At 39.2% G+C, this 16,023-nt stretch overlaps 1 protein-coding gene across 1 annotated transcript; it reads right to left on the reverse strand.

Annotated features, from left to right (window-relative positions):
- Positions 1 to 13,848: 13,848 nt before the first annotated feature.
- kbtbd7.L (kelch repeat and BTB (POZ) domain containing 7 L homeolog) lies at positions 13,849 to 16,023 on the reverse strand. The gene has a single exon (XM_018247305.2). It carries the CDS (start codon positions 15,895 to 15,897, stop codon positions 13,960 to 13,962), a length of 1,938 nt encoding a protein of 645 aa, XP_018102794.1. The 5' UTR covers positions 15,898 to 16,023; the 3' UTR covers positions 13,849 to 13,959.

Here is a 16,023-nt window from a genome sequence, read left to right on the forward strand (position 1 = left end):
TCTTACCAAACTGTAATATATATTTACATAAATATTGCCCTTTTACATCTCTTGCCTTGAACCACCATTTCGTGACTCTATCTGTGCTGCCTCAGAGATCACCTGACCAGAAATACTACAACACTAACTGTAACAGGAAGAAGTGAGGAAGCAAAAGGCACAACTCTGTCTGTTAATTGGCTCATGTGACCTTACATGTGGTTTGTATGTGTGCACAGTGAATCTTACGATCTCAGGGGGCGGCCATTATTTTTTAAAATGGCAATTTTCTATTTATGATAACCCAATGGCACATACTACTAAAAAAGTATATTATTATGATAATGGTTCATTTACATGAAGCAGGGTTTTACACATGAGCTGTTTTACTCAGTATCTTTTAATAGAGACCTACATTGTTTGGGGGGTATAGTTTTCCTTTAAGTAAAAATTGTAAGATTATTCCTTTGCTGGACAACAAAATGTGGAAACATGCTTCTGAATTGATACTAAAGTTAACCACTTTTGCCTAAAATACAGAACAAGTTAATTATTAGGCCTGACTAGTACATACCAAGTGTCCCAAATGTCTTAATGTAATTAGTACATGTTTCCACGTTTTCCAAAATACATGGTTTGGAAATGAGCTCCTAAACTATGCTGAAACTGTGTTGGCCCACTCCAATATATTAGGTGCTGCATTATGCCTTCTGGGCATTACAGGAACTATGCTTATCAGTTCTTAGGGCAAACATTGTTACCTGCAATTATTTTCATTCATTAAGCACTCCTAGTTTATTTTAAAGGAGTAACCAAGATTTGTCTCTGTTTGGAAGCTAGAAAAGTGTCAAAAACTAAAAAACTTGCAGCAAAAGTATGATATTGGCAACCTAAACCATCATTTTGCTTGATTGTTTTTTCATCAAGAAAATGTCTGTAAAGCCGGCCATAGACGCATGTCATCTGTGCTCTTGACAATTTTTGTACCATACCGATAAATCGTTTAGGTGATCAAACAGGTTAGAATATTTCTCATGAAATTTATCATGTCTCTCTACCAAAACTTTAGTCAGAGCCTTGAATTTTATATAAAGAGGAGGTTTGCCATTCCTAGGAAATGTCATCTATGTCATTGGATTCATTTGCAGACACAGACAATATCACCCTAATGCTAATCTTTTCCTCAAGTTAAAGGTTTTTTTTTTTTTAAAGGGGACTCCTCACCCAAAAAAATGATTCCAAATCCTATTTTATCACGTTAGACAAGCAAAATGACGTTAACAACAGCTATGAATGCTTTAATAAAAAAAAGAATTTGGATTTCATGTTTAACTTGAAAAGGACTTTTATTAAACAGCTTTGTATGTCTGGGTGACAGGTCCACTTTAAGAACACAGAGCTGTTCTTGATAGGTTTAAGCCTCCCGTTATAAAGTAGAGGGGATTTTATAGACTGGCTGTTGGTATAGTGTAATGATGAACAGATAAATACCAGGCTATACATTATAAACCAAGTAAGGTTACTGAGCCATTTGAACATGCTTAAAGTGGAAGAAAATTTGCTGTAAGGCTGAGATTCTTCAGAACTCCATCAATGGTAATGTCAGAGATCATTTACATTCACTAGAAAACAGCCCACATCAATGAGAAATGACCACCCATATGTACTGTGTATACACGGACTGGAATTTAAAAGAGGCTTGAGCATTTCAGAGTCCCAACCAGACCCCCACCAGTCCACTAAATAGTTACTGTCTATGGCAACTTACAGCAGCTCCTCTGGCATTTGCCAGAACCCACAGATTGCCAGTCCGGGTTTGACAATTTGTCTCATGTCTCTTTATATGTCTCCTACCTTTATTACCCAGAGAGGTATGTATGATGCTGGGAGCCAAGGACACATCCCCTTTCAGCCATAACCTAAAATGAAATTTTGCATGAATTGCATTTCTGTAGGGAAAAAAGTTCTCTCAGCACTCTCATAGTGGGCAGTGTTAGAAGCAATAGTCAAAGAATGAGGCCATTTGTAAGTCAGCTGTCAGCTCCATGCCTCCAACTCTACCAGGGAAAGCAACAAAATAATTAAGAGGCACCTCTATATTTATATCAATAGGGCAGAAACATAAACCCACATTATCATCACAGATAGTATGCTCTATTGTGATAACCCTGATTAAACTGAGTTAAATGAGAGCTAACATATGCCAATGGTCTCCTGGGGCTAAGCTGGGCAGCCAATGCATTCAGTATTCAGCACTGCTCTATGTTAAACTGAGCGTGAACTCATTGGATGCACAGACTCCACTCATGGAGAACGTGTGATTAACTGGTTTCTTTAATTTTTAACAGGTTCAATGTTGTCTTTTGTTGTTGTTTTCTCCTAGCAACGTGCCCAGATATAGGCAAGTAGATAGTTCCTTTCCCATATTTGAGATCAACGTTTCTTTTTGTTGATGCACCCCTGGATGCAGAGAAATACAGGTAGGCTTTAGTGATAGTAGCATCCCTAAATACTATCATTTTGTATCTTACATGAGAAATGGGTTCAGTGTAGGGTTTTCGGTTCCCCAGGTCTTACTGTGTTATTTGTTTCACCTGTTTGTTCTTTCTTGCAAGCTTTCACTTTTCAGTTATAGGCTTTAAGTACACAGCCAGATGGGTAATTCATTAGGTGTGTCCTACCTGATGTAGCTGCTTTGACACAGAATGAACCAACTACCGGTGTCGAGCAGAAATAAAACATTTAAATTCTGCATATCACAGACAAAAATGTGTCCAGCTATGTGGAACCTGTGGTTTTTAAAAGGGTAGTCCACCATTAAGTTAATGTTTAATATGTTATGGAATGGTCAGTGTTTAGCAACTTTTAAACTGGTTTTAATTTTGATTTGTTTTCTGTCTTAGTATTGCTTGCTTTCTTCTGCCTCTTTACAGCTTTTAAATGGGAATCACTAACCCCAGCAGCCAAAAACATGTTCTTCTGTGAGCCTACATTTTTATTGTTATTGTTACTTTTTATTACTTGTCTTTCTATCCAGGCCCTCTACTATTCATGTGCTAGTCTGTTATTGAAACCACTTCTTGTTTGCTAGGTTAATGTGGACCCTAGCAACCAAATAGTTTCTGATATTCCCAACTGAAGAACTGCTGAACAAACAACTAAATAATTCACAAATAAAGTTTAAGACCAATTGCAAATTGTTTCAGAGTATTACTCCACAATACATCATACTAAAAGTTAATTTTCAGGTTAACAACCTTTTTAATTCATCAAACCTTTCATCATCACCTAGCAGACTCAGCATTTCCCAACAGACGTGCTTCTGCAATTTAACTGGTTCTTAGAAATTTTTAAAGTCGTTTTCAAAACCTTATTAAGGGGGAGATATCACATTATGAAAACAGTTTAAAATCACAGTTCACCATGTCTGAGTGAGGATGTGGCATAGAAACAGTGGTTCCAGGTGCAGAACACAACTGAGAATCAGCTCCATGTGACATTACCCCAAGTATATATTTATATATATATATATATATATATATATATATATATATATATATATATATATATATATATATATATATATATATATATATATATATATATATATATATATATATATATATATATATATATATAAAACGAACAAAAAACCAGCACCAGGGGTCTTAGACCCCTGGTGCTGGTTTTTTGTTCGTTTTGTATCAATATTCTACTCCGGGCACAGGGGCAGCTACGAGGTAGCTTTAACTGAAGGTGGGAGCTGTCCTGTTCTACATGTATATATATATATATATATATATATATATATATAGCGACAGTTAATATTTTTACCCTTAAATAAATATGTCCCTAAAAATTCTATATAAGTAGAGAGCTGTGAAATCTTCCTCTGGTGAACTCTGGTGAGTTCTGTTGTCACGTAAATCAAAAAATAGCCGGAGAGCATACCTTTATGTATTAAAAGGTTTCCATTTTTATTTCGCAGACAATCCTGCAACAAGTTCTGTTGTCACTGCATTTCATTGTTCTATTTCAGCTCTAATGATTGCATTTTTATATTTAAGGAAACAATTTCTGGTAAATGTCCCAGTGATATCTAAACATGCCAAATAAAGCACAGGAGGTAAGTTTTACAATCACTTGACATGCACGCTGCATCTGTATAAACTATATAATCATAAAGTTTACTCACTGTGAATGGTCTCCCAATTTATTGCTTTGCTGCAATTATCTCATCATGTCTGTCTTAATTTACTTGCTTAATTTCCTGCTAATATTCTATATTTAACCAGCAAAGGGCAAATTTACCTGCATGTAGAATTATTATTATTAACACGGGAGACAAACATTACCGATGATGTTGCCCATAGTAACCAATCAGATATTTGCTTTTCTTTTCTAACTTGTAGGTGACTGTTCAAACTGCTGATTGGTTGCTATGGGCAACATCACTGATGATGTTTGTCTCCAATGTTAATAAAAACACTCCTTAGGGTGTAGTTACATAGACATGTTTAGCCATGCAGGAAAGGTGCAGATGTGCCTCATGCATAGGAACAAAGGCACTTTTACCTATACATGTTGCACCCACGCAGTAGAAGTGCTCCCCTATTAATATAAAAATAGGGTAAATTTACCTATACGTTATAGCTAAGCAGGGGAAATATTTTTGCACCCATATACAGTTAGGCTACATATGCCAACAAAATGCTATAGCCATACAGATGAACTTCCCTAGACTGTAAATGATATACAGAGCCAGAACCAGGGCAGGCTTATATACAGTAGATGGAGAGTGATAAAGATTAAGGGAGGCTTAGCTAAACCAAAAAGAGATTGGCTGATGTATATTCTTATATCATTCATAAGTTCTCTAATGCAAAGCATTCCATTGGTAACCTTTTCAAATACAGTTTTCACCCTCCTGCCTGGGAGACAAAACAAGCATCTTCCTAGGGTGCAATTTAGAAAAAGCAAGGGTTGCACATTTGCAGAAAATGTTAATTGTAGTGTATTGCATTTTTATTGTCTAAATCTAATAAGCTATCAATGACAGCTCCTCTGCTTTGGTTTGTGTCTGCCACTAACTCTGCCAGACTTGGTGTGGTAGTACCATGGGGATGGGCCACATATTTATATGGTTACATTTGCTATGCCTTTGCACATGCACATACCAAAATGATGCTTGGTTCCAATAGGATGCTGTGATTAACCTCAAGTCTGTGAAAGAACTTGGTAACCAGCTTGGCTTTGAGTGGACAATAGTTGCCTGTGAACTTGGATTCAGCCGACCAGAAATTAGAAAATTTCACATGGCCTCTGTGGAAAAGAAAGTTCAAGCACAGAAAATGTTGGAATGCTGGTAATTAAATTTTGTGGTATTATTTCATTGATGGACAGTTAATCTACTACCTGTCTACTGAAACTGCAATGTCTTTACCATTCTCTTCTATAAAGATGTTAATAGAGATGGCCTTGAGTAGATAAGGACTGGAAAACTTGTACAGTAGGCCTTTGGAAACAGACAACCCTATAAAAAGAAATTTGTTTGCCCTTTAACCTCTCCTTTCAGACAAAGACAACATATTGAATGGAAGCCCTTAAGCCACTTATTCCTAGTCACCGATTTTTGAGGAACACACTACTCCTAAGAGGAGGTTGCTGAATATAAAGCATGAAATAGGAGGGTGATATAAACAAGCTGTTTGTTGAGTCTTGAGATCTACTGATCACTAGCTAAAGGTCTACTGGTAGATCCCAATCTACCTTTTAGACACCCCTGCTATAAAGGCTGGAGTGACTGGATGTCTAACATAATAGCCAGAACACTACTTCTTGCTTTGCAGCTCTCTAGGCTTCCACTGATTGGTTACCAGGCAGCAACCAATCAGTGACTTGAAGGGGGCCACATGGGTCTTAACTGTTTGCTTTTGAATCTGACCAGCATGTAAAGGATACATTGCAAACTCCCTGATCAGTTATGTCCCATGTGGGCCTCCTTATAGTCACTGACAATTAGAGAACTGAAAAGCAGAAAGTAGTGTTCTGTTCTGTTAGACATCCAGTCACTCCAGCCTTTATAGATTACATTTTGTAGCCTAGAAATTTTTTTTTTAATACTTTGCACAGCCTATTTACCCAGTTTTTATTTTAAAACTGAACTGTTCCTTTAAGCGACCACTTCTCACTATGGGAGAAAGATTGGAAGTTTCATAGTTTGCACCAGGGTGCAGTGCATGTAATAAAACTTCTTACTGAAAAAATTATGTTTACTCCAAAAGATTTAAATTAAAATTTGCAATCTAATAACAGTCTAATGAAGCATGTGAATTTTTGAATGCATTGATGGATGTAAAAGCAAAAAGAATGGCAGACTATGGCTTAGAGGAGATATGACGCTTCTCTTGATTAAAACCACATTCACTTGTAAAACTTCCTTTGGCATACAGTAAAAGACCCTTTCAGATATAAAAAGTGTTGAGGAGCCACACAGTTCCCAGTGGATGAACTCAGTCTGCCTGCTACCTAGAATACTATCCTGCAACATGCTCTGATTGGTTGAACTCTTTTTTTTCTATTTTTGAGTCTCTAACCCTATGGGGGAAATGTAATAAAAGTCACAAAGAGAAAAACTATTTGCACAAATAATAAAAAATTTGCATTTTGCAATGTAGTATTGTCTAACATTAGGTACATATGTACTATGAACCATCTCTAGTGCTGCTTCACTTACATGTATGTGATGCCTCAGAGTCAAGCAATCAAGCCCCATAAATAGGCCGATAGCAGCAGTTGGTTAAGGCTTGAGTACTGTCTTGTCTGAAATGCTAGACTGAAACAATCATCTTTCCAGATCAATGTCTGTTAGGACTGGTCCAGCTATTGATCAAACTAAACAAAAAACTCAGTTAGCTGAAGTCATCATTGACCCCTGAAATAAGCAGAAAGCTTTCTGTAGTTGGGTCTGCTTAAAAAGCTTTCCATGGGCATTTGGTTAAGAGATCGCTGAGTGTTGTGTTCAGCAGTGTGCAATGGAGTAATTGGGCCCATATGGCCTTACTGATCAGTAATCACAGTGATGGAGATGAATGAGAGCAGGAAAAACAGATCTTAATGCTTTTGTCATCCTGTGTTCAGTGCTTGCATCCATTCCTGCAACATCATAAAGCTGAATGGGGCCAATTATTCCAACAAATGCACACACCGCACTGATGTTGCTCTTCCAAACGAGCATAGATGCTAAAACAAGAATTTGGTAATACCATCACGTATTCGTAGTTTTCAGAACAGTTTGACAATCAGACTTACACTAAATGGGTTATTTAATAAACACCAAATTTATCTGGCCAGGCTTTTTGGTGCAAAGCTTTAATTTTATTTATTTTTTTTTAAACTCAAATTTTTCGAGATTTATTAAGGCCTGATGTTGCAAAAAGGCAGAATCCAAAAATCCGCCATCTCAGACCTGCCAAGGTTGTGTAGAAGTCAAAGGCAGATGTCCGTATACTAATTGGAAGTTATTGTGGTCTGCACTGAGTTTAGCCTATGATTCGGGGAAATAGATGGAAAAATCTATATGATTTTTTGTACGATTTTATTGGGGTTTTTCCCCCAAACCGATCCATTCGAGCTTTTTAAATAATAAATAAGGTCAAATCAGGTATGGGAGTTTGGTCGTGATTTTTTTCTTAAAATAATGATAAATTTGGATTTTAGTAAATAACCCCCTAAATGTCTATGGCTGCAGGTATGAGAAAGCATGGAACAAATTAAACAAGACAAAGATCCTGCAAGACGCCTTAGAACGTGCTGGCAGGAAGGACCTGGCCGACAAACTTCGTTGTCTGCATTGGGGTCATCAAAAGCTAAGCAGTCGAGTGGAGCTTCCATCTGCTTTTCCATTCCTCATTACAGTGCACAAGACCATAAATAATAAGGAAGGTCTGAAGAAAATCAATGAGCTTAGCCGCAAGTATACTTAATAGTGCCCAGAAAGAAAGGTTTCCGGTCACTTAATGCTTCTTGTCAGTTCTTATTTTAGAAATCAGCAGAGTTAGCAAGGCCTTAAGATATGAATAATTAGAGCAGAAGGCCAACTTGTTTATTTACTAAATCAACTAGATTACCTTTTTTAAAAAAAGATTTTGACCATATTGGTGTTGTTATGTTGTTGGATACATAATAGAATTATTTAAAATCAGTACAGTATTAAAGGGGTAGTTTCCTCTTAAATTAACGTTTAGTATGCTGTAGATATTCATATTCTGGCACTATTTGCAATTATGTCTTCAAGTATGTTTTTTCAGTTATTTAGTTTTCTGTTAAGCAGCGCTCCAGTTTAGTATTTCAGTTATTAGCCTAGCAACCACAAAATGGAGACTGGAATGTAAATAGTAGGGAGCTGTATGGAAAGACGAGTAATACAATATAACAATAATAATAAAACTGTAGCCTCACAGAGGCTTAAACTAACTGTATTATTACGAACATGAGTGCAGAACTGTACAATACATAGTGATCAAAGTACCCCCTCTTGTAAAATATAAGGATCATATAAGTTACTGAGGAGTTCTATGGCCATATAAAAACACGAGTCCGAAGTCACCACTCCAAGGTGACTTCTAATATGCTCATATTTTGCAACAGGGGTACTTTATTGATTATAATACATACATTTCAGTGAGTCATGTGACAGAAATGACATCACTAAGCCCTGATTATATAGTGAATAAAGTACCCCCTCTTGTAATTTACAAGGATATTATAAGTTACCGAGGAGTTTCATGACCATATAAAAACACGAGGCAGAAAGCAGAGTGTCTTTATACAGGTCATGGAACTCCGAAGTAACTTCTAATATCCTCATATTTTGCAACTGGGGGTACTTTATTTATTATAATACACAAATTTCAGTGAGTCGTGACAGAAATGACATCAGAACTTACCGTTTATAAGGGATGTCATCAGAACTCACCGTTTATAAGGATATAATTTACAAGATATTTATGCCTTTTGTGAATTATAAGGATATCATTTACAGCATATTCTTGGCTCTTGTGTTTAGAATATATATTATATATATATTATAATGGTGTAAACATGTAACATTACTTACATATACTGACCAACACAGGAGTTATTGGCCACTTGGACCAGGACAGAAGTTAATAATTCCATTCAATTTCTGTGTAATACAGACACTGTATAAAAATAATCTTTTACAAAGCCAAGTTATTTGGTCCAGCCAGGTAACGTCAAGTACAAATACATTATATTTGGTAAAAACAGGGATACTGGAGGATGACACAGCCTGGGTGTACACTGCCTTTCTGCAAAAAAATGGAAGCTCTTCACAGTAAGCTCCCTCTCACTCACCCTTCCCTGGTGTCTCTGCTTACATCCTCTACCCCCTATCCTGATCTCTCTTTTTTAAGCAGCTCCATTTTTTCTACCCTCCCCATCTCTATTCTATCACCCCTCCCGTGTTCTCTCCGACCCACTCATCTACTGCCCACACATTTTCTCCATGTCAACATATGGACACTCATTGCTAGTAACAAGAACTCATGTTTGCAAAGAAGTCGGTATTTGAAGGCTTTCCAAAGATACCCGATGTTTGTTACATGAAAATATTTTAGTTCAGGAATGTCCAGAGAATAACAACCATTTTTGTAATATTTAATGTTGCCATCTCTCTCATGTGCTGGTCTCCCTCAGAGATGTTGACACATATGCAACCTGTTATCTCATTTAGAAGACTCATTCCATCTACCTAGGATCTTTTAGTACAATTGTATTTTTAGAACACTCTTAGGGGTCTATTTATCATGCTGTGTAAAAAGTGGAGTGAAGAATTACTGGTGACGTTGCCCAGAGCAGCCAATCAGCAATTCGATTTCAACAGTTAGAAAACAAAAGCAAAGATCTGATTGGTTGCAATGAGCAACATCACTGGTAATGCTACACCACTTCTGTTTACACAGCATGGTATAGACCCTTAGTGTTATGTAAAATTAAATTTTTGAAGGAGACATTTTGTGTAAAAAAAATAAGAACGTACCAGTGCGTTATACTCATTTAGATAGAATTGTGCTTAAAAAAGCAGTGTTTCAGGCCAATTTATTGAATATTTCTGCAAAACCCCTAATAATCTCTCCCTTGTCTTCCACTTCCAGCTCCCAGGCTGTGCAGGGGAGCTGACGGCACTCAGCACACTGCTAGCAGGACCTGATAGGGAACTGAAGCCTGTCTGTGCTTGTGTGACTGCAGGGCTGTGACTGGCTGTCCCCCTCCTACTGTCCTTCTGGCAGGGACTATTAGGACACGCCCACCCCTCATTTGAAACAGAAACCAGTGAACATCTATTGGGAGCTCTAATAAAGGGGCTATTTTTAAAGATATTAATTTTAGCACCATGAAAAAGCAACACCATATATTACTTATAATTGCCTACAAAATTAGGGTTTTTTCATTTAGCTTATATATCCAATATATCCTATAACACTCCCTGCTAATAGCATCTAGCCTTCAATAAAAGCATCTAAATAATGGTAGCCACCAACGGCCTTGATTGTGCTGAATGCTCTACAGTGGTGGTCTTTTGGTCACTGTCTAAAAGGCTGTTGGTAAATCACAACCCACCTTTGTATGAGAGCCTTACAAGAGGCTAAAATGAGCAGAGACATTACTTGTATAGGAGATGATTTATGAAACAGAATTAATAAAGTTTGTTACACTGAATGGCAAAAACACAACATCAGATACTCATGGGTTTCCATATAATAGGCTCATGGACCTCACAGACACATATCCATTTATCATGCGGTGTACACTATGGGGCATATTTATCATGTTGTATAAAAAGTGGAGTGAATCATTAATGTTGTTGTTGCTCATAGCATCCAATCAGATCTTTGCTTTTGTGTTCCAACTGTTGAAACGGAATTGCTGATTAGTTGCTATGAGCAGCATCACCTGTAATGCTTCACTCCACTTTTTATACAGCATGATAAATATGACCCATAGTGTATAAGTGACCATACATGCTACAGCCTGCTTTCTGCTAACATCCCAAACAATCTGAACAGTAAGAAATGAAAAGGAAGTGCAGCTCCTCTTTATTCCTTTATCTGCCAATGCACCGTACACTGGCTGATACTGATGAACTGGCCGGAAACCAAATTAGCAAAGATGTTCGTCAGGATAGTCTGCAGCATACATGTACCGAAAATCATGCAAAAAGATTTGTATACCTGGCTTAAAACTGCCCAAATCTGCAGTTCCCTTGCTGTTGGGATAAACCCAACTCCACCTCCTGTTTCAAAGAATTCACACACAGAAAGTGAAGGAAAATGATTTATTAGAACAAAATTTTCCAATATAAACCAAGCTTGCATTGAGTGATCCAGATTTACCACTCTGTCAACTTTTTTTTGTCAAAAACCACAATTAGAAGCTATATATTGGGGAGAACCAAAGGGAGAGTGATTTTTTTTTGAGCACAAACATTTGCACATAAATCGAGGTTAACAAAACAAACGAAATTGTGTGGATTTCTTAACTTAATACTTTAGGGCACATACAGATGCACAGTTAACCCTCCATTCAGCTTCCAGTGCATTTCTGTCTATATTAAATGGTTCATGTTTTGCCTATAAAACAGGCACCTATTTTAATGCTGTGGCATTGCTCAATTTACTCTGATCATTATAGGCATCTAATTCAGCTGCCAAAACCCAGCAGTCTGAACAAGAAGTCTTGCTGCTACTCTGAGTGCTCATTTACAAAAAGAAAAAAAAAAATCACTTTTGCTAAAGTAAAACAAATGTTTGTTGTACTGTGTGGGACATATTTTTTAAAAAAATAGCATGCAGCATCAGAGGTTCATTTCACCTTTACAATAAACAGTATTTTTGGGGATTTGGACACAGTGCACAGTCTATGTGAAAAAAACGATTCTGGAAACATTTTCAATCCCCATGTGCCTCTGAAATATTGAAATTCTGATGAGAATATATTTCAACTCTGTGGAACAAAGAAGTGGTTGTCTCTGGCAAGTTTTTTTAAAGTCGAAGTAATTGGATTTTGATTGGCAATAGGAAAATAGAAGAGAGAAGTAAGGAGTTTAGAAATGACTTCTTGTAGTCAAGTTGGTACCCCTCTGCAACAAGCAAAAAAAGAACTAGAATAATACAAATCCTCAGAAACTCGGCCTTAGAACTGTTACTGCAGCTTTAGGGTTAGTTCACACGAGCAGATTCGGGGAGATTTTGTCGCCTGGCGACTAATCGCCTCTTCTTCTGGGCGATAATCTCCCCGAACTGCCTTCACGTGTCTTCCCATCCGCTATAATGAAAAGTCACCTGCGCTAAAGCACACGCGACGCTTCGTTTTCTGAAGTCGTCTGAAGTTTCCTCGTGGGGCAACTTCAGAAAACGCAGCGCCACATGTGCTTTAGCGCAGGCGACTTTTCATTATAGCGGATGGGAAGACACGCTAAGGCATAAAACAATGTAAACAAGGGGTACTGAAGCAGGATGCACTTCATATGGTAAATGGTAGTAAAGACATTAAAAGGATAATCATGCCATTAAAACAAAGATCTCTTTTCCAGTGGCTGGTGCAACCCAAACATAAAAAGAACTACCACTGCAAGACTGAAAAAATGGCAAACTCGGCTGCTTCCAAACCAAAAAGTCCGCCCAAAGGCACATATTAACATCCCCTCACAAAAAATCAGAGGTGTCATATATTTAGCTCATGGGGCAGCAATGTCAGTTTTCCAAGGCATACATCTGGGAAGGGAATAATGTTACCTTAATATACACTGAGGGGATATGCTTGTGTCCAGATTTTTGAATCCTCTGCACCATATAAAGAACCTTACCAGGTGCTGACTTGGGAGAATGTGCAACAAAAATCACACTTCAGGGTATAAAATACCTTCTATAAATAAGCAATGTATAATTAACAATGCAGTACACATGCCACATTATACAAGAGATTTGTCTATCCTTGTTGGGCAGCTGGTGTTCACAGGAGATATTTTAATTGGCTAAAATACAAAATAAAAAAAGTGAAAATGTGTGATATTAAAGGAATTGTTCAATGTAAAAATAAAAAACTGTAAATAGACAGGCTGTGCAAAATAAAAAATGTTTCTGATATAGTTAGTAGCCAAAAATGTAATGTATAAAGGCTGGAGTGACTGGATGTCTCACATAATAGCCAGAACAATACTTCCGGCTTTTCAGCTCTCTTGGTTTACACTGACTGGTTACCAGGCAGTAACCAATCAGAGACTTGAGGGGGGGGCACATGGGTCATATCTGTTACTTTTGAATCTGAGCTGAATGCTCACTGCAAACTCACTGAACAGAAATGTACCATGTGGCTCCCCTTCAAGTCGCTGACTAACTCAGAGTTATAGAGCTGAAAAGCAGGAAGTAGTGTTCTGGCTATTATGTTACACATCCAGTTTCTCCAGTCTTTATACATTACATTTCTGGCTAACTAGCTATATTAGAAACATTTTTTATTTTGCACAGCCTATTTACCCATTTTTTATTTTCACACTGAACTGTTCCTTTAAAAAGTTTTAAGAAAGTGATTTTTCAGAAATGGCTGCTTATGAACAAACTTCCTGCCTTCCTTTGCTGCATAGGACTTAGAAACCACTTACTACCACCGGTAGTAAATAACCCCCCGGCTAGACAAAAGCAGCAATGCAATGCCATTGTGATTTCCACACTAGGATCTATCAGCACTAGAAAGGGAGGCGGATAATAAAGGACACTAGCCTTCTTTTCCAGAGACTTATGTTAAGTTAAACATTTCCTTCAAATACAAGATGCTGATTTGGCAAAATATGCTTGAGATCACATGCCTCATTGTGAGGCACAGAATGTTCTTTTATGCTCATATTTTGGCTCACAGACCTTATAATAAATAAGTTTTGTGGCAAACAGAAATGAGCCTTTAGAAGGCGCCCTCAACATATATCCGATGTCGTGCTACAGCCACTCTAGGCCACTCGTCCTCCGAAAAGGAGCTAAGGCTGTCAGATTCCGAGTCTATCTCACTAAAGCCATCCATCCAGTCAGTGCTAGACTCACTGCGCACATCATCCTCCTCCGTTATGTAACTTTGCCCTGGCTCCAAGCAAGATGGATATACTCGAGCGGAGAGGCATATGAAGCTACAGTCATAATGCAAAAGGCCCAGCATTGTGCCAATATTTATCCAGCGATCATTAGTCACATCATACTCATGCACAGTTACACGGTTCTTCTTCCACTGCACTGTGGTGCATGTGATTAGGAGAAGTTTGGAACCATGCCGTACAATTTGATAGTTATTTGTATTGCCCTCAGCTGGGATTTCACATATTCGCCTCCACTCGCCTCTGGCGGGATTGTACACCTTCACCACCGGGATGTCACAAATACAGTAAATTTCATCATTAAAGACACAGGCTTCCTGGAAGTCGCATCGCTTTAGAGAGGCACAGTTAAGCCACTGGTTGCAGGCAGGGTCATAGCATAGCATTCTTTTGTTACTGACCGCATACAAGTAGTCATTGACAGTCACAAGCTCAAATGAATAAAACGAATGTGGCAAAGGGGCCACTAGAGACCACTGGTTCCTCTGCACGCTGTAGCACTCGACCTCCTTAATCTTGGCACCTGTGGATGGGTCACGGCCTCCGACAATATAAACATAGCCATTAAGGTACGCCACGTCCATCCCTTCTCTGCAGATGAGCCTTTCTGCCAGCAGCTGCCAGTTGTTCTGAATAGGGCTATACATCCACAGCTGCTTTGTTGGTTGGGTGGCCAGGTACAAGTCATTTTCTGGTGACACACAAACAGCAGAGGATGTCATGGCTTTGCCAAGCGCCAAGTTGGTCAGTGGAGAGGACATTGTGTAAATATCACCTGAGTAGGGGTCATAACATAAGAAAGGCTCCTTGCGATGGCCAAAGAATATGACCATCTCCTTGGCTAGCATGCCGATCCTTCGCAGTGGACTTCCTTCCTGGCACGGCAACCCAACCGGAGGGGCTTTGCCATCTTTATCCTGCAGCACAGCATCCAAATACTGATGGCAGTGTTTGCGCACAAAGGATTTAGCTCTCAGTCCCTCCAGATATACAAGGTCCTTGTCTGTAAAGTGCTGCCAGCGCACACAGCGCAACACCTCCTGGCTCATTGCTGCTCTTTCCTTTGGGTTGGCCTCAAGCCAACGCAGGGCTGCGCTACACACCACCCTCTCACTAGCCACATCCAGATTGTCCATGGTCAATACCTCCTTCAGCTGGGCCAGGCTCAGCTCACACAGCTCATCCCCAACTGCCAGCTGCTCAAAGTGGCGAGCCATAAAGGCCAGGGAGCGGGATCTCAGCTCGGGGTGGTCAAAGGCATCAGCAAAGCGAAGAATACTGGCGCAGTTATGGAAATCGAGACGCCGGGCCAAGTAGCCGGCACAGGCCTGTCGCACATACTCCAGCTGCAGCATATCGGCGGCGGCATACAGACGCTGCACGTTGGATTCGGTCACGGTCACCCTGCCCGTGTAACAGTAATCAATGATGAGAGCCATGGACTCCGGGTCCATATCGTGCAGAGTGACCTGCTGCTGCTTGCTCTCGTACAAGCCTCCTGTGAACATACTTTTAAAGTAAGGGCAGGCCGCAGACAGGATGTTACGATTGCAACTAAAGCTCCTGCCGCTCTCCATGTCGCCTCCTACGACAAGCTCGTCGGGGCCTCTGCCGCCCAGCACTCGGATAGTCACATCGCACAACAATCGAGCGTCGTAAAATGATTTCAACTGAGCCAACAGTGCGGAAGCGTGAGCCGGGTCTTCCAGTAACTCCGGCCCCGAAAACAGATCGGTAACCGAGCAGGCAGCCATGGCCAGAGCGCACACACAGCGGTACAGTGGGATACGAGAACAGGCCTGTACCCACTAGTCCTATGGCTTCCGCCCTTTCCAACAGCTGCCTGACGTAGACGTTTTGCGTACGATCCAGGGACACGT

This window comes from Xenopus laevis, chromosome 2L, assembly GCF_017654675.1.
Source record: "Xenopus laevis strain J_2021 chromosome 2L, Xenopus_laevis_v10.1, whole genome shotgun sequence".
Classification (NCBI taxonomy): domain Eukaryota; kingdom Metazoa; phylum Chordata; class Amphibia; order Anura; family Pipidae; genus Xenopus; species Xenopus laevis.